This window comes from Corythoichthys intestinalis, chromosome 5, assembly GCF_030265065.1.
Source record: "Corythoichthys intestinalis isolate RoL2023-P3 chromosome 5, ASM3026506v1, whole genome shotgun sequence".
Taxonomy (NCBI): domain Eukaryota; kingdom Metazoa; phylum Chordata; class Actinopteri; order Syngnathiformes; family Syngnathidae; genus Corythoichthys; species Corythoichthys intestinalis.
The window spans coordinates 59,414,928-59,435,523 of record NC_080399.1 but is presented as its reverse complement, the minus strand read 5'-3'; the positions used below and the strand labels follow the sequence as shown (position 1 = coordinate 59,435,523).

General features: G+C 37.4%; 1 protein-coding gene across 2 annotated transcripts in view; it reads left to right on the top strand.

The window, feature by feature from the left end:
• The window catches only part of bcar1 (BCAR1 scaffold protein, Cas family member), a 36,960-nt gene that overhangs the window by 1,180 nt on the left and 15,184 nt on the right, over nt 1-20,596 (top strand). The window contains exons 1-3 of one of the 2 annotated variants that reach the window (XM_057837623.1): nt 1,407-2,378; nt 11,499-12,164; nt 18,865-19,014. In XM_057837623.1, the coding sequence (XP_057693606.1) occupies nt 2,367-2,378; nt 11,499-12,164; nt 18,865-19,014 (828 nt within the window). In that variant the 5' untranslated portion in view covers nt 1,407-2,366. Of the gene's footprint in view, nt 1-1,406; nt 2,379-11,498; nt 12,165-18,864; nt 19,015-20,596 lie in introns of those variants that run through there. The other variant, XM_057837624.1, reaches the window with a different exon arrangement.

Sequence of the window (20,596 nt, the reverse complement as noted above, 5' to 3'; positions counted from 1 at the left end):
TTTTTTGCAATACTTTATCCTTATACCTCTGGATTATTTTGTTGCTTGTAGCAAGGGCTGCAGCTATCGATTATTTTAGTAGTCGATTAATCGATGAACTAGTTAGTTTGAATAATCGAGTAATCGGTTAAGAAACATAAAAGTTTAAAATACCATAGATGAGCCTTGAACGGTATGAAAAAATTAGTAAATTAGGATCTGCGTACACATAAGAACAATTGGCTAATTTACATAGCAAAAGTCCGCAAGCATAAATGCTGTAAAATGCTAACTTTTATTTTTTTTTACAATGTTCTTAACAAATGGGTCAAACACATATTCCTTCAAAAAAAAAAAAAAAAAAAAAAACGGCTTGATATACTTATAAACTAAATTACGAATGTATTAAAAAAAACTAGGGCTGTCAAACGATTAAAATTTTTAATCGAGTTAATCACGGCTTAAAAATTAATTAATCGTAATTAATCGCAATTCAAACCATCTATAAAATTGCCCTATTTTTCTGTAAATTATTGTTGGAATGGAAAGATAAGACACAAGATGGATATATACATTCAACATACTGTACATAAGTACTGTATTTGTTTATTATAACATTAAATCAACAAGATGGCATTAACATTAACATTCTGTTAAAGCGATCCATGGATAGAAAGACTTGTCGTTCTTAAAAGATAAATGTTAGTACAAGTTATAGAAATTTTATATTAAAACCCCTCTTAATGTTTTCGTTTTAGTAAAATTTCTAAAATTTTCGATCAAAAAATAAACTAGTAGCTCGCCATTGTTGATGTCAATAATTACACATTGCTCATGGTGCAATGTGGTAAAATCAGTCGCACCCAAGCGCCAGCAGAGGGCGACAAAACACCAAAAAACACAAGTAACAAGTGGACATGACACTATGCTGCCGTGTGGGATGACAGCACGCCACTGGCTGCATGAGTTAGCCGAAGCCTCTTGTTTGGACATTATACACCTGTTTGGAGCAAATATTGTATATTCAACTTAAAATGCCTATGACAGCAAAAAGCATGTTTATTTCATATTCACGCGGTATTTTATGCTCCTGAATGAAATGGACCGCTTGGATGTGTGTGGAAGCAATCGATTGATTTATTCAATTTTTTTAATCCTGCGCCATGAAAATTAGTGACTTCCTGGATTGAGGAGGAATGCGAATGAGACGTCACCCGGGTCAGCATCTCACAATACAGCATTGCTATATGCATGCAGATGGACTCATCAGATTTTGCGAATTAATTCGTTCATTTTTCACGTCACGCCAGGCAAATGTGCTGCAGGGTTTTGTTGCTGCACCAGGGAGAGGCATGTTAGCCTTTTGGGGTTTCAAAAAGTTCCCGTTCACCGCGGAGACTGACCAAAACAAGTCAGACAACTGTGGGACCATTGGACTTACAAGGAAGTGAGTAAACATCGTGTTTTGTATTATGTCAAATACTAGAATCATGGCACAAGTTTTAATACGGAGGTGGCTTGCATTTTGTGGCTGACAATGCTCCTTGTCCACCGAGAAGGCCACTCGACCGACGGCTTGTTGCATACCCCACTCGACCCTCTTTGCATGCCTGCCGGGAGAGCGCTATACTTGGCTTATGCTCGTGCGGTTCTTCGTGTTTTTGGGATCAATAACTGGTACGTTGACCAGGGCCAGCGGTTTTGATAATGGGGCCAGAGAACTTCAATTCCTTAATTTCCCTTATTGTCTACCCATGTAACGTCTACTAGTGATAAACCCTTTCCAATTCACAGCAGAAGGATGAAGAGCTTGTTTTTCAGTTTATTATTTGTTTTGTAAAATTGATATACTTGTTGTATAGCCATATCGTGAGCCTTGTATGGCAAATCGTATTGTATCGTGAGGTACCCAGAGGTTCCCACCCCTACATTCCACTATCCTAGTAAATGAGTTAAACACATCTTTTCTCAAGTTTTTTCTGTCACGGCGAGAGAAAAGCAATAGTAAGGGTCAGGGTTCTATTTGTGTTTGAGTGATACACTTTAGAGCTATTGGTCAGACTGGATACAGGGAATTTCAGGAAGCAACTGTAAGTGACGTGTTGGATTTCACTCCCCTCCCACATTTCCTCAGGCAAGAGGGAGGGAAACACAAGGGGCAAGACGTAACAAACAACACTCTCATTCTTGTTGTGTGAGATCACAGAGCAGCAGAATTTGTCGAGATCGGCTTGATAATTGAGGGCAGGATTGGACAAGAAAGAAGAGATTGACTGAGGAGGAGCGGAGGACAGAAATACATGTAGACCGTGGAAGACTGTGGTGTGCAGGAGACATTCTTTGGATATACATTTTACAAGCCTCAGAGATCTGTAAAAAGAGGGATAATGAACTTTCTGGTGAGTAAGTGTTTGAAGGTTTTCTTGTGTTATTATAAACATCTTTCAGCATTTAGTAAATTTGTACTTCTCGGTCAATACGTACTACGTGACATTACTTTGGCAGGACTTGCAAAATCACAGCTGAGCACAAACTTGGAAAAACAGATGAGATTCCAGTGTGGAGGAACAAAAATGCGAATAGGGCAAAGGGAACACATTTCCTCTTTTAAAAGCTACCTGGTGGTCACTGCCCCAAATGTCTTCAAATTAGGGATTGGACTCCATAAAAATAATTCATTGACGGTTTTGTAATTCATTCATCTTTATTAAACATATTTTGTCTATAAAAGCATATATTTAAAAAAATAAATAAATAAATAATAGGTATATCGTGGATAAATGAATCAAATAATAGTCACAGATGTGAATAGGGGTGTAACAAAATGTCATAATCGTGACATTTTGCATCCTAAAAGGATGCAAAACACCTTTCACCTTAATAGTGTCTCAGTTAACTCTGTGGCTGCCATTGACGGCGCTTGACGTCCAATCCATTAAGACTGGGAAGAGCGAAAGAACGTTCGTTCGATCAAGAGCAAAGCATTCACTGTCACTCTTTCTGATTTTCAGGGCATTTACAGGTCACTTTCTGTTTATTATATGTCATTTACAGGTCACTTTCTGTTGTGTTTGAGTCACTACCTATTCATTTCCGGGTCACTTCCCGTTTTGTAACCCCAAATCAACAGGAAGTGACCCGCAAAATGCCCCAAAAGGAACACGAAGTGACTGAAAATCAACAGGTAATGACCTGAAATGGCCCCAAGTTACCTCGTTGCCTGCCATTGGCTTTCACTGATGGCAATTGAAGTGGGAGGGGCCCGTTTAAAGTGGGAGGGGTTCATTTTCTTCCACCCTCCCAGTTCAAATGGATTGGACGTCTACTAGAGATAAACTTACAGCGGAAGGATGAAGAATTTGAAGATAGCTAATTTTTCTGTTTATTAGTTGTTTTGTAGAACGAGCTTTTTTCGTTGAAAATTCTTGTGAGTAAATGCTTAAATACCTGAACACTTTATAGATATGGGCGCAAAACAGTCTCGATTCTTGGTTAAAAGCAAAAAAAAAAAAAACAAACGTGCAGTTAGCATTTGTTTTACGTAAATATGTCAAAGTACGATGTGTTAGTCAATGTGGCGGCCGCCTTATATAAACAGAGCTTTTCCAGTAAAAATTCTTGTGAATAAATACTTAAATCCCTGAATTCTTTATAGATATGGACGTAAAACAGTCTCGATTCTTGGTTAAAAGCAAAAAAAACGTGCAGTTTGCAATTATTTTACGTAAATATGTCGAAGTATGATGCTAGTCCGTTAGCCAATGTGGCGGCAGCCATATGTAAACAGAGCTTTTCCGGTGAAAATACTTGTGAATAAATGATTAAATCCCTAAATTCTTTATGGATATGGACGTAAGACAGTCTCGATTCTTCGTTAAAAGCAAAAAAAAAAAAACCTTGCAGTTAGCATTTATTTTACGTAAATATGTCAAAGTACGATGCTAGTCTGTTAGTCAATGTGGTGGCCGCCTTATGTAAACAGAACTTTTCCGGTGAAAATTCTTGTGAATAAATGCTTAAATTCCTGAATTCTTTATAGATATGGACGTAAAACAATCTCGATTCTTGGTTAAAAGCAACACACAAAAAAAACAGTGCAGTTAACATTTATTTTATGTAAATATGTAAAAGTACGATGCTCGGCTGTCAGTCAATATGGCAGCCACCATATATAAACAGAGCTTTTCAGATGAAAATTCTTGTGAATAAATGCTTAAATCCCTGAATTCTATATAGATATGGACAAAAAACAGTCTCGATTCATGGTTAAAAGCAAAAAAAAACCAAAAAACCGTGCATTTAGCATTTACTTTACATAAATATGTCAAAGAATGATGCTAGTCTGTTACAACAAAGAGCTTTTTGCGTTGAAAATCCTTGTGAGAAAACGAAAAATATAATGAATCTTCGAACAAATCACTCCTGAGACAATCCTTCCTGCTTGTATGCGGTACAGCTTTCGTGCTTTTTCAACATAAATCCGTTGTTGGATCGCTGTATGTCGCTGCGAAAAACTGCAAATAACTGAAACGGATTGTGGGATGGCTCCCTACTTGAAGGCGTGGCGCAGTGAAGGTCCACTCTGACCCGTCAATATCATTTTGAAGTCTATGGAATATCCTAGAATGATTTCCTGACTAATGTATCGATAATCGTCGTATCGGTATCATGAGATCGTCGTTATTGTTAGCTTTATATCGCAAATAGTATCGTGAGGTAACAAGAGGTTCCCACCCCTAGATGTGAATATTGTTAATTCTGGAGCATGGCATTTCATTACAAAACAGTAGGTAAACTATCTTAGGGTAAAAACCGAATCATACTTGAAGTTAAAGTGTCATTCTAGGACATTTTTTAAAGGTCAACTAAAGACAACAAAAATAGCACCTTTTTTCCTGTGCGTGAACGAACCACAAAAATAAAAGTTCATTTGACAGGTCTAAATTATGGGCGAGAACCTCAGGCATAGGTGGAGTTTGACTTTTGTGGGAGTGTGAGCAAAACATGTTGATAACACCGAAACGCAGTGTCAATAATAAAATATATGTATGTGTTTAGTATATATATATATACTGTATATATACATCTTGACACTGTTCGTGTTTAATCCTCAATTCAAGATCATTTGTTGTTGAAGCTTTTAAATGCTTAGGTTGAAAGAAATTCTAAATATCCATCTTGCCTCCTCAGGTGTACTGCCCTTACAAAGAGAGCATCAAAATCTCATTGTTTCAGTCTCTCTTGAATTTGCTTGAAGAGCATGAGTAACTTTTTTTTTAGGTACATTTAATGAAAAGTGCAGCAAAACGGTGCAAAAACATCATAATACACACAACATAATCTAGTGCAAATAATCCAATTCCATAATCACATCCATAATCATTCCGTAATCATTCCAGGATAGCTGATATTTTACCTGGGAGCTCCAGGGGGAGGCGGGCCCGCTGGAGAGCCCCATACTTGGGCAAAGCTTTCCTGTCTTCCCCTGGAAGTCTCCCCCGGCTCGGTTGTCGTGGCAACAATTTAGAAGTCAAAGAGATGACTAAGGCAATTATGGCTAACGATTTTAAAGCTTGACCGTCGTTATGATGATATGGATGATATTCTTTTCTTCATCGTCACGTGAATGAATTATCACGTTATAATTATACCATAGGTTTCATACTCGTTAACTTTTCTCTAACTTGTCTGCATATGTGGGCATTGATCTGTACACCTCACAGTAAACCTCATTTTTTTCCTCATTGTCTCATCGTAGCCAAGCCAATTCCAGCCGTCTGGCACTCGGGCTGAAACGTACTCTCCCTTTTCTTTCCATATTGGACTTCACTTTCCCTTAACTCCTAGGTGACTTTTTCTTGAGTGGTTTTGTTTTCCCCCGATGCATGTCGTCTCAAAGTATAAGGTTACGTGGGTACTGAGATACTGACAATCAATCGGCTGCTGTAATCAGGCTGCATAGACTGTAAGGTTGTCTTTGATTGGGATAGCGTAATGTCATCAAAACACGGAATTAATGTGAAAAAAGAATTTTTTTTTTTTGTTTTTTTTTTTTTATCGACACATTATTTTAACTCGCCCCACCAGGCCAGTGGTGATAGCATTCTGGTGGCCCTGACAGTTTTACAAGTACGTCCGGGCTATTTATATTGTCAACCCCTGACAACCACCAAGATTATGATGAATGGCACCCTTAATTTCTCGAACCAGAGGTGAATCTTTAACAGTACTGGAGGTGTCAGTTCGCAGCTGAGTTTGGAGTGGGGCAATAATAGAATTGGTGTCTCTCTTTTCTACGCATATGACCTTGGTTGCCACAGGCACTTCCACTATCTATTCAGCATTTGAGGTGTCAGACTCTCTGAGTCACATTCTTCCTTACCTTAGAAACAACAAAAAAGAAAAAAATGTTAGCTACTTAAAAGCTTTTGAGTTGAAATCCTGATTTTTTTGTGTGTTTGAAGTATTGAGACTTCAAATGATTCACTATGAATTGAATGAATAGAATTTGAAAATGCAGTATTTAGTATTTTTAATGCTGCAACGATTAATTCAATTAGAAAAAAGCTTTGGATCAGATTTTGCTGCATCGAGGATTCATTTATTTCGAGTGGCATTGTAATGTTTTTTTTTTTTAAGTGTTGCAATTCGTTTTATTGATTTGGGTGGATACAGCTGCTCCCAGTTACGACCAATGGCATGGTATGGTAAGGTATGTTTTCGTTTGACCTAATCTGTTTGTTTATGCATTTGTTGTTTTGTTTAGAATTATTTTTAGTAGTTTTTTTATGGGAATATGTGTTTGCACAATTTGTACAGGGCATTGTAAAAAAATAAACATTAGCATTTTGTTGCACTTAATCTCGCGGACATTAGCTATGCAAGTCAGCCAATTGTTGTACTAATTCATTTATTATTTTTTTTTTATATCGTTTGAGGCTAAGATCATTTATTTTAATTTATTCTTAAATGCATTTATTGCTCTTGTGAAATTAAAGTGTAATTCTGCTTAGATTGAAGAAACATTCAGGAATTTTATTTTGTATTCACATTTAATGCTCTTTTGTTCGTCCGGTTATTGATAGATTAATCGATTACCTAAATAATCAAGGGAGGGGGGAAAAGCATCTTTCACTTTTCTTTATTTCACATGTATTGTTATTGTATTTGAGGATACAGATGTACATACTCTAAATAATAATAATAAATCATGCTACCTTCTTCATTCTTGGTCTTATATTTCCACATCCTTAAAGCAACCCCTACACTCAATTAAGTTATCGCTTATGAGCAGAGAGGCTAATTTTGCGCCCTGGGCAGAAAAACCCTCTTATAATAACTATAAGCATTGATCCATGTATAGCATTAAAATCCAAAGTCAGGACATACTAATGTTGACCAAATTCCCAAACTAATAGACCCATGTGAACAGATACTTGTGTTACAAACACAATCTAGCGTATTGGTGAATTTAACTGCATGACATCAGGCCTCAAATTTTAATAGTTACTAGTGCAGCAACGCTAAAAACCAAAATACAGTCATTTTCTATGACTGGCAACATATTACCAAAAGGATTATACACAGCGTATAGGCGACTTACATTTAATTACATGCACAATTAATGTCACTCATTGCGACCTGAGTATGGAGGACCAAATGGGAGAGAATTTGTGCTGCAACGATTAATCGATTAACTCGAGTAATACGATTAGCTTCGAAATTCGAATCAAATTTTGCTGCTTTGAGGATTCGTTTAATTAGTGACGTTGTAATGTTTTGTTTTGAAAGTGTTGCATTTAGTTGCATTTATTTGGGTGGATACAGTGCCCTCATGTGGCAACAGTGAATATGCCATAACTCAACTAACATGGCCGAATCCAGCTGCTCCCTGTTTTGACCAACATAAGGTATGTTTTTGTTTGCGCAAATCTGCTGGTTTATACATTCATTATTCAGTTTTGAAATATGAAATTTAATGACATGGGAATGGGACGTACGGAGCATTTATGCTTTGAGCGGCTGACAACCGCAGTTAGCAGTTGTAATTTGTTTGGATATATAGGCGACTTATTTAATTAAATGCACATTTAATGTCACTCATTGAGACCTGCATATAGAGGACCAAATGGGACAGAATTAGTGCTGCAACGATTAATCGATTAATTTGATTAGAAAAAAAGCTTTGAATCAAATTTTGCTGCTTCAAGGTTTCGTTGAATTAGTGACATCGTAATAGCTTGTTTGGAAAGTGTTCCATTTAGTTTTATTGATTTGGGTGGATACACTGCCCTCTAGTGGGAACAGTGAATATGCCATAGCTCAACTAACATGGCCGAATCCAGCTGCTCCCTGTTTAGACCAACTTAAGGTATGTTTTTGTTTGCACTAATCTGCTTGTTTATACATTCGTTATTCAGTTTTGAAGATGAAATTTAATGACATGGGAATGGGACGTGCGGAGCATTTATGCTTTGAGCGGCCGACAACCGCAGTTAGCAGTTGTAATTTGTTTGCATATAATAGGGTTCAGATTAAATACACTTTAACAACAACAACAACTAATGTTCAATGAAGCAATAATTTGACCACATTTATGATACAATATGTTATTTTTTTTGTTGTTGTTTTTTTTTCCAACTAACAAACATTCAGATGTAACTATTTTTTTTAATTTCTCACCAGATAAAGTTAGTTGATTTTGTTGAATGATCAGCAAGCGAGCTTGCAAACTGATTGCCACAAACCTATTTGCTGCTACTGTTCTCAATCCACATTCTAGGATAATATACATATCCAAAAGAAATGTACAAGTTCAAAATGCTAAGATTCTACTTTTTCCTCACAGTGAGAACAAAGAGCTATTTGTTCAAAAATATTACACTGACTGTTGCATTGTGTAATCTTTCCACTTTACAAAGGTTACATTTTTCATACTCAACAACAGCCTTGTCCTCCACCATAAATGAGAAGAAGTCATGTACAGTACATGATTGTGCAGTTGTTTCATGTAATAAAATACAAGTCTATTACTATAGGCTCTAACATAACTCGGTCCCTACATTATACTACTGCAGTGTCAATAATCACCAAATAGTGTTTTTTTATTTATTTATTTATTTTTATTTTGATATTATTATTTTTCTTGTAAACAACAACAACAACAAAAACTTAAAACACTATAGAATACTACAGTAAGTGACTTTGAAATGAGAGTAGAGCATATTATGGACACAAAAAAGTGACAGAAAAGTCTTTATAATGAAATGAGATCCTAATTAGTCTTTCTCAGCTGCCTTAGACTTGCCCTCTAAAAAGTTCAAAGTTGTTTTTGGCAGCCCTTTTAAATTTTTTAGTTATTTCAAAATGTTTTCATCTTCGTCTAGTTTTAGTCGACGAAATCTCTAACAAATTTCGTCTGGTTTTGGTCGACAGTTACACAAGAATATTTTCGTCTCTAAAATTAAGTCTCAGTCCCCCCCCCCCCCCCCCCCAAAAAAAAAGTTTCCAACAATTTCGAATTAACATTCATAGACGAGCACATATTGCAGCGTCTACAAGAACAACGGCAACTTTTCGATGATGATACACAACAGTTATGTTTCCGTCAACGATGACGATAACGAAAATATTTGGTCAACGAACATTTTTTCATGACGGTCACGTCACGATGACAACGCGTCATGGGAGACTAAAACATAACGGGATGGATGCCAGTTGTCGTCTGACGACACGAGAACAAGATGGAAATTCGCCATAGTTTCCGTCATAAATCCCCAATGTGTGATATTTTCTTATTTTAAATGTAGTTAGAACGCATTTAGAAGTGTTTGGTCGTGTCACTCATATTACGTGCTGCCCGTTTTCTACATGTAACATTACATTAGTGGAGTCATTTTCTTTTTTTGACATGGTGAAAAAAAACCTTTAAAGTGCAAGGGAAAAAAAAAATACTGTATATATAAATATATATTATGAATGTACCGAAAGCAAAATTCTTGGCTGAAACCGAAAACCGAATATTGGAAAAGAACCCGAAAGGCCAAAAATAAACACGCATATAATTCATAATTAATTCATTTTTTATTATTTTATTTCATTATTTTCCGATTGATGTCCTTTTCCTTGGCATTAGTGCTGCAACCTCGAGAACCTAAGTTTGAAAGGTCGATGTGACGTGGGACATCAATAGAAAGCAACTTCAGAACGTGCGTGTAGCAGCGATGACGCAAATTTATTTTATTTTTCCTTCAATCAATAATTTATATATTTCTTTGATACCTCAAAATACTTTCAAAAATGTTGGTTGTGAGCCAGTACGATTACGTACAGTAGTAATTACGTCATCACAAGAGGACTACGGTTTTTCACACTATTCAGTGGTAAACCTTTGGTCTTTTAACCGAAATGCAAAAAAGCAATTTTAAAGTTAAAAGGCTTAAGCGTCAACTTTAGAATCGCTGTCCAATGTAGTGACTACCGTATTTTTCGGACTATAAGTCGCACGAGTATAAGTCTCACCACCCATAAAATGCCCGACGAAGAGGAAAAAACATATATAAGTCGCATCGGAGTATAAGTCGCATTTTGGGGGGAAATTTATTAGACAAAAAATCCAACACATAGAACAGATATGTCATCTTGAAAGGCAATATAATATAAAAATACAATAGAGAACAACATGCTGAATAAGTGTACAGTATGATGTTACATGATGCATGAACTACGAAATGTGAATATACTGTCCTCACCAGGAGGCTACGGCTCAGTCCTGGCTATACAGCGAGCTAAACTCTCAAATGACCATGCTGGACATCCGTATAATTTGCTGAATCAATTTCATCCTCGATACCAAACAAGTTCGCATCAATGTAAATAAATGATAATCAGGTGCTATTACAGCAATGACACAAACAGTAAGCATGCGTTCGCTAGCATTAGCGCATCGTTCAAATGACCACACAACTGGCTCTAAGTGTCCAATCCAGGGTGGAAAACACACAACAACAACAGAAAATATGATACACACAGGCGTTGCCTCTGTAGAGATTTTACAAGCATAAACAATGAACGTAAGTTCGCAGCAGAGTTTCTATCTCGCCCACTCGCTCAGAGACGCTGCATAGCTGTCTGTCTTCTTCTGGCCTGTGAGGGCTTTTCTTCGCATAAACAAGTGCGAGTTCGCCCCCACTTGGGCGTGAATGCGCCACAAACTAAAAGCATGCCCATTGCTATTAAGAGATATTCAGATAACTATAGCATAAAGAACATGCTAACAAGTTTACTAAACCATCAGTGTCACTCCAAAACACCAAAATAACATGTGAAAAGATATCATAATATGTTCGTAATTTCACACATAAGTCACTCCTGAGTAAAAGTCGCACCCCCAGCCTGAAAAAAAAAAGCGACTTACAGTCTGGAAAATACGCTACTGTCCCTGAAAGGGTTATTTCAATGTTCAATTCAATGATGAACCGATTTTAAATTGTTCCATATTTGTTTTATGCCTGTTGCAGAATGTGCTCGCCAAGGCTTTGTATGACAACGCTGCCGAGTCTCCAGATGAGCTATCCTTCCGTAAGGGAGATATTCTAACAGTGTTGGAACGAGACACACAAGGACTAGATGGCTGGTGGCTCTGTTCACTTCACGGCCGCCAAGGCATTGTCCCCGGCAACCGTCTTAAGGTCCTTGTTGGCATGTATGATAAACAGCAAGATCATGGAACTCCTTCCATTCCAGAGACAGCTTCATCCTGTCCCACTTCCCAGATGACACGACCTCTTCTTCCACATAGTGCTTGCACTCAACCTCCACCAGCCCATTACACACCAATGCCATCGCTTTACTCCACGCCAAATCCGGGGCAGCCCAAATCCGAGTCCGTCTACATGATTCCACCTCTGCATGGGCCAAAGCCAAACCCGCAAAGTCTGTACCACATTCCTTCTGGCCAAAGTTTACCTCCTCTTGGGGTCAAGCCAGAAGTAAACATTAAGCCCCCAGCACTAGCACAAAAACAGTCTGCAATATCTGGGGAGGATGTGTACCAAGTGCCACCTTTAAGTGTGGGGCAAAACCAGGCATCTTATTCTGTTGGGCCAGGCACTGGAAAGGATGTGTACCAAGTGCCCCCTTCTCTAGAGAAGAAGACCTGGGAGGATAGCACTACACTTAGTAAGGTAAGCAACGAACTGTCTAATTGAGTTTGGTGTGGTGATGTGGAGACCGATGGAACAATTTGAAATTTTAGAGCAAATTTACAGCAAAGGGAGTCCTTGAGTCATGAGCAAGTTCTGTTCCATCGCTACTAACGTAACCCGAATTTCCGCGTTATTCGGATTTCACCATTTAAGTAGAAATTTACGGCAAAATACTTTGTAGTAAGAAACAAACACTGTAACTCATCGAGTTGCATGTATACTTCAGGGTAAGATGTTAATGTATGGAGTGTTTTAAATGCTGTCCATAAATGCACCGCGTAACTGACGAGCGAGAGAGAGACTGTTGGTTAGTCGGTTTCCGTGCTTTCGGTTGCAAATACAGTGATCCCTCATTTTTCACAGTTAATGGGGACCAGAACCCGCTGCGATAAGTGAAAAACCGCAAAGTAACGCATCCGATCCCCACCCCCTCGGATTTAGCATTGGAAAGAGATACATGCATACATACAGTGGGGCAAAAAGTATTTAGTTAACCACTAATTGTGCAAGTTCTTCCATTTGAAAATATTAGAGAGGCCTGTAATTGTCAACATGGTTGATTTTTTTTTTTTGTCAATTGTCAATTGTCAACAACAGCCCCAAAACATCAAGCCTCTAGAGGAGATCTGCATGGAGGAATGGGCCAAAATACCAGCAACAGTGTGTGAAAAGCTTTTGAAGAGTTACAGAAAACGTTTGGCCACCGTTATTGCCAACAAAGGGTACATAATAACGTATTGAGATGAACTTTTGGTATTGACCAAATAATTATTTTCCACCATGATTTGCAAATAAATTCTTTAAAAATCAAACAATGTGATTTTCAGTTTTTGTTTTTTTTTCCAGATTCTGTCTCTCATGGTTGAGGTTTACCCATGTTGACAATTACAGGCCTCTCTAATATTTTCAAGTGGGAGAACTTGCACAATTAGTGGTTGACTAAATACTTATTTGCCCCACTATACATACGTAGACATGCTTTTTCACTCTCCTCCCCCAAAGTATAATTAAAAAAAAAAAAAAAAATTATATCGTGTCGTGCGTGTCGTTTGAACATAAGTGTACTTGGATATATGTGTAACTTTACAAATTGTTAAAAGTGAAGGAAGTCAAAAGCTTCAATAAGCTCAACTGCCTGTTTGCTGTATGTAAAGCTGAACAATTTCACGTTTAGTGAGGACAGTACATGTCAGATTAATAAAGTAGGGCTGTCAAACGATTAAATTTTTTAATTTAGTTAATCACATCTTAAAAATTAATCATAATTAATCGCAATTCAAACTATCTCTGAAATATGCCATATGTTTCTGTAAATTATTGTTGGAATGGAAAGATAAGACACAAGACGGATATATACATACAACATACTGTACATAATAAGTACTGTATTTGTTTGTTATAACAATAAATCCACAAGATGGCATTAACATTATTAACATTCTTTCTGTTAGAGGGATCCACGGATAGAAAGACTTGTAGTTCTTAAAAGATAAATGTTGGTGCAAGTTGTAATAATTTTATATTAAAACCCCTCTAAATGTTTTCGTTTTAATAAAATTTGTAAAATTTTCAATCAAAAAATAAACTAGTAGCTCGCCATTGTTGACGTCGCCAAGCGGTGACGTCACATGAGCTCCCTCCCGTTCTTCCACAGTGTCTTTAACTACGTAAGGTAGTGATTGAAATGCACCACAAGGTGTATATGGAGAGTTTTAAATTAATTAGAGATCTAGCCAACGAGTGCGTTTTGTCCCTCGACTGACGCCGTAGTTTCCGGGTTCATTGTACCTTACATTCATTTGAGTGTTGGCTTCACAGCGTACGAGACCTCTGATATTTTGTATATTGTGACTAAATATTGCCATCCAGTGTATTTGTTGAGCTAAACGAAATGTTTTAATAGAGTTTGACCAAAGTCTCAATAAGTTCTATGTGTATTTTGCATAGCTATTTTGATTGGGAATGCCAATTCACTTTGCATTGTTGTTTAACTGTGTGAGAATAGGGCCTCATTAATACAGATTGGAGCGGTTTTCTTTTGGTGAACATTTTTTTGAGCGATAGGAATATTATTTTTCTTGTGCTTTACTAAATGATACTAATGTTTGTTGTGAAGGAGTTGCCAAAGCTTATGCCAATAAACGGCGCGGTCCAATGAACGCCTGTGTCCACTCGCTTTTCTCTGCTCTCAACGTGCAAAAAATGGCATCATAGTAATCTTTTTGAGGCAAAGCACGAGCGGGTCATTCCGCGCATGCGTTAAATGCGTCAAACATTATAACGTGATTAATTTAAAAAATTAATTACCGCCCATTAACGTGATAAATATGACAGCACTAATATTTTATATTTTTTTAAATAAATGGATTTTAAGCACTTCAAATGTAATTATGATAAGTTTTAAACATGTTACTGTCCAACAGAATTATTCTTAAACAAGAATAAAGTAGTAGAAAAATGCTCGGCTTTGTTGAATGCTTCATTGAGTGAGTCCTCTCAGATCCTCTCAAGCTGCTCACTTACACACAATGATTTGCCACTTCAGCTGTTTAACAAGTTAAACGACGATTGACGCATGCGGCACTTTGAAGCTTTGGCTTACAAGCATCTGTGGCAAGATCAAACCCAACATCTGTCAATATGGTTAACTTTAATATGCAACTCTAGTGCAGTGCCTGGAGAACAAAGAGCAGGGGGAGGGAGGAAGGGGGCGAAAGTGAGACTACGCGATCGGCTCGGGACAGCTCATCTGTTGTTTTTTTTTAATTGGAAAAAAAATCCGCGGTGGACTGAGGGTGCGAAGTTTGAAGCGCAAAGTAGTGAGGGATCACTGTAGTCCATTGAAAACTCTAAAGAACTAGGCATTGTCCTTTAGACCATACAATACATTACAGTTAGTGCTGCAACGATTAATCAATTAACTCGAGTAAGTAGATTAGAAGAAAGCTTCGAATCCAATTTTGCTGCTTCGAGGATTCGTTTAATTGCATTTAGTTTGATTGATTTGGGTGGATACACTCCCCTCTAGTGGCAACAGTGAATATGGATTAACTCGTCCAACATGGCTGAATGGCATGTTTTTGTTTGAGCTAAAATGCTTGTTTATTCATTTGTTATTCAGTTTTGAAGTGTATTTAACAGGTTTTTTGTGGGAACATGTGTTTAAACGATTTGTTCAGAGCAAAGCAAAAAAAAAAAAATTGGCCTTTAATGGAATTTAAGCTAGCAGACTTTAGCTATGCAAGTTAGCCGATTGTTCTTTTGTTATACATAGATCCTCGTTTATTTATTTTTTTCTATATCGTTTGAGGCTAAGCTCAGTTATTTTTTTTAAAAATGCATTTAATGCTCGTGAAATGGAAGTGCAATTCTGCATAGTTTGAAGAAACATTCAGGATTTTTATTTTGTATTCGCATTTAATGCTCTTTTGAAAGTGTAATCTTAGCAACCCGAAATTAATATTATCACAAGCATAAACACTTCTTTATTTGCTTAACTTACCTTTTACGAATGCTATTTTTAGAACGCGAGGCAGCATGACGTCTCCATCGTTAACCGGATGGGGGTCAACACAGAAGCGAGCTCGCAGATGACCCATGCTACTACAGCTTGTTTTCTGCCGGCTATCTTTCAAAAAATAACGTGCCGAGTAAACACTGCATTTGCAGATATGCTGTTCTAATTCCTCATCTAGTTCACTTAAATTCAAATTCATCAAATTCAATACATTTGTGGGGTATATGCTGGTAAAGGATAGGTCTTTGAAACAGGAGAATGTCATTATCAGTGGCGTAAGGCAATGTTCGTAAGAAGAAAAAAAAAGTGTCAATAAAAAGCTACCTCTGGATCAGGTCGGCTCTTTTTCAGCACTCTACACTCAAGCCATCTCTTTAACTGAAAATTAGTATGTTCTTCCACATATTTACCACTGAATTTGGCACCAGGGACACAATTTTCAGACATAATTAGTAGGTTTAGCTCAGTAGATATCTCGTTCCTACACTATTTACATGCGTCTAGCATGAGTGACACGGGCGAGTTTGACCCCCCAAGCAACAGTTGCTAGCTTCATGAATATTAATAAGCAAAGGTGACGTGTTATGTCGGTACGCTGTAGTGATAGATTAATCGAGTAGCTTGATAATAGATAGCTGCAGCTTTAATTACAATGAAAAAATAAGCTGCTGTACTGAGAGGTGAATGGAGAAGAAGGAGAGAGGCTGTGAGAGCTATTGCTGAGGAAGCATGTGCACCGACTTTTGGCAACGGGTTCGCACAGCGTTCTGCTATGGTGGTTTAACTTTGAAGCATAAGTCTTTACCAATGTTCATCGGTGTGGCTCCTTTTCTCCGATCTTTTTATGACGATAATCTTCGTTTCCATTGTAATTGCTTTTCTATTGGCTGGACCAGCATCGCTAGAAGAACCAGCTTTCTTCTTTGGTGTTTTTTGTTTTTTGTGTTTTTTGGTCTTCTTTGGTTTTTGTGAAAAAAGTAGGATGTAAAAGGCAGAGATACTCCCGGCGCACAAACACAGACATGCACTATGAACTAGCTTAGAACAAATATGCTGTGGTGGAGACTAAATGTAAATCAAAACATATTAGGTTGAGGACATTGTAACCCGAGGACTCCCTGTATTTTTAAAACTGAGGTATTGCTTACATAGGGGGCAGTCTGTCTACATTAGAAACAGAGAAACAAGACTTGTCTAAGCAGAGTATTTTCCGATTAATGCCCTTTGCCCTGGCACTATCCCAAGAAAACTTTTTCAAAGCCTCCGCCACAGAAGGAGTCGGTATGCTGGGTGCGACTTCTTTTCTTTGAGCTTCTTATACAACCCCTAGCAAAAAGTATGGAGTCATCAGTCTCGGACGATCACTCACTCAGACGTTTTATTATGTAGAACAAACTCAGATAAAAAGCTTGAAAAAATAATGAATTAGTTCAAAAGTGCAAATCTTTAGCATTAAAAAACACTAAAAGAAATGAATAAAAAATATTGCGGTGGTCAGTAAATGTTACTTTTATAGAGCAAGTCCAGGGAAGTAAATATAGAATCACTCCATTCTGAGGAAAAATATATGGAATCATGAGGAACAAACAAATAAATAACAATCAAAACACATCGCTAGTATTTAGTTGCACCACCTCTGGCTTTTATGACAGCTTGCAGTCTCTGAAGCATTGGCTTGATGAGTGTTCTTCATCATTTTGGTGCCAACTCTCTTTAATTGCAGTTGCCAGATCATCCTTGCAGGTCGGAGCCTTGCTGTGTTCAATTTCCACCACAGGTTTTCAATAGGGTTGAGATCTGGGCTATTTGCAGGCCATGACATTGACTGGAATTGGATTGGAGTTTTTCTCCAAGGAATGCTTTAACAGTTTTAGCTCTGTGGCTTGATGCATTGTCGTCTTGGAAAATTATTTTATTATCCCCAAACGTATTTTCAACTGAAGGGATGAGAAAGCTGTCTAAAATTTCAATGTAAACTTGTGCATTTATTGAAGATTTAACCACAGCCATCTTCCCAGTGCCTTTGCCTGACATGCAGCCCCATACCATCAAGGACTGAGGGAATTTTGAAGGTTTCTTCAGGCAGTCATCTTTGTAAATCTCACTGGAATGGCACCACACAAAAGTTCCAGCACCATCACCTTGTCCAATGCACATTCTTGACTCATCACTGAAAATAACCTTCAATCAGTCATTCACAGTTCATGATTGTCTCTCCTTAGCCCATTGCAGTCTTGTTCTTGTCTGTTTAAGTGTCAATGATGGTTTCCTTTTAGCTCTCCTGTAAGAAAATCCCATCTCTTTTCTGTAATTTTACGCAGTTCTGTCACATACCTTGACTCCAGCTTCCTCCCATTTCTTCTTAATTTGTCTTGTTGTACATCTTCTGTTTTCAAGATATATGGCCTTTAGTTGTTTGTCATGACGTTTTGATGTCTTCCTGGGTCTACCAGGACGCTTAACTTTAACAACCTTGCCATGCTGTTTGTACTTGGTCCAGATTTTTTTATACAGCTGACTGTGAACAGCCCACATCTTTGGCAACCATACGTGTAGCGTTACCTTCTTCAAGAAGTTTGATCATTCTCTCCTTGGTCTCAAGAGACATCTCCCTTGTTGGAGCCATGATTCTTGTGAATCCTCTTGATCCAGCAGCCCTCCAAGGTGTGATAACTGCACTGTTTTTAACTGCTGACTAACGAGCAGATCTAATCTGAGGCAGGGGCCCAATTAAGGAAAGGAAATTGACTGGGTGTGTCTGTATTTTCTATTCAAAATGGAGGGATTCCATATTTTTTTCTTCAGAATGGAGTGATTCAATATTTATTTCCCTGCACTTGCTCCATAAAAGTAAGATTTACTGACTACCACAATGTTTTTTATTCAATTCTTTTAGTTTTTTTGAATGCTAAAGAGTTGCACTTTTGAACTAAATCATTATTTTTTCAAGCTTTTTATCTGAGTTTGTTCTACATAATAAAATGTCAAAGTGAATGCTCATCCGAGACTGGTGATTCCATACTTGTTGCATGAGAGAAACATGAGATGGATACATTATCAGAAATGATCTATCATGTGTTTTTTTTAAATCTTGAATTATGTTTGTTAAGAAAAAAGATGCATTCCGTATTGATCCATTCTATTCTCACCTATCCGCTTTAGGGAGCAACTGCTACTCAAGAAGACCCAGTCTATGTCTATGATACAATGAAGAAAGACCATGATAAGTATGATCTTCCACCCAGGCATCCATTTTCAACTCAGCAGGATGTATATGATGTGCCTCCTATTCGTGACAAATACAACACCCAGGTCAGTAAGCATGGTTTAATGCGCAAGGCAAGGCCTAATATCAACAAGAAAATGCAATTTCTGGAGAAATTGCGACGGTTGCTTTGCTGTAACTCTATAAAGTTGGCCCCCCATGAGATGCAAATTTATAGAATATTATGTCATTCGTTTGTGCTGAAAAATAGTTGTTTGTGCTGCTATCATTTTTGAGATATTACCAGTTCTTTTATAGTTCAATCTGAGGTCAACCAAAATTGTGTCAACCGTATGTGGTACGTTTGTGCTGGTTTCTGTTGTACTGTTAAAAAAAAATCACTTGTGCTGCTATCATTTTTGAGATATTAATTTCGAGTGATGATGTTGCACAGCTCCCAATTTATTGCAAAAGGACCTGAAATGGTGCCATTCGTTTATGCTAGGTTTGTGCATAGACTTCATAATGAGAATGACGGGACACCGTCCCCAGACACTAGGCCACGCCTTCAAGTAAGGGGCCGTCCCACTCTCCGCTTCAGTCGATCAAAGTCAGTCGCAGTTATTCTCAAAACACATGCAGTGATCCAACACCAGATTTAGGTTGAAAAAGTACAAAAGCTGTACCGCATACAAACAGGAAGGATTGTCTCAGGAGTCATTTGTTCATGGATTCAAGGTAATTATTATATTTTTCGTACCATGCATGAATTTTGAAACATTGTGAAAAAAAATCAATGGAAGAAATTAACCGGAAAGGCATTGGCATCACAATTTGCAATATTTACATAAAATAAATGCTCACAGCCCGTTTTTTTTTTTTTTTTTTTTTTTGCTTTTAACCAAGAATCGAGACTGTTTTACGTTCATAGCTATAAAGAATTCAGGGATTTAAGCATTTATTCACAAGAATTTTCAACGGAAATAGCTCTTAGTGGTGATAAGGTGGTGCCACAGTGGCTTAAAGACTAGCAGCACATTTGACATATTTACGTAAAATAAATGCTAACTGCCCGGTTCTTTGCTCTTTTAACAAAGAATTGAGACTGTTTTACATTCATATCTATAAAGAATTCAGGGATTTACACATTTATTTACAAGAATTTTCATCGTAAAAAGCTCTTTGTGGTGATAAGGCGGCACCACAGTGACTTAAAGACTAGCAGCACATTCAACATATTTACTTAAGATAAAAGCTAACTGCCCCTTTTCTTGCTTTTAACCAATAATCGAGACTGTTTTACGTCCATTTCGATAAAGAATTTAGGGATTTAAACATTTATTCAAAGAATTTTCAACGTAAAATGGTCTTGGATGATAAGGCGGCCACAGTGGCTTAAAGACTAGCAGCACAATCAACATATTTACGTAGAATAAATGCTAACTGCCTAGTTCTTTGCACTTTTAACAAGAATCGAGACTGTTTTATGTCTATATCTGTAAAGAATTCAGGGATTTAAGCATTTATTCACAAGAATTTTCAACATAAAAAAACTCTTTGTGTTTCCACTCGGTCAGCTTTGACGGAGATAGGCCCCCTAATAATCGACCCCGTGTCCCATCAAAAAATTATGAAGCCTATAGTTTGTGCTGTAAAATTTTGTTATGGATATTGAGATATTAATTTCAA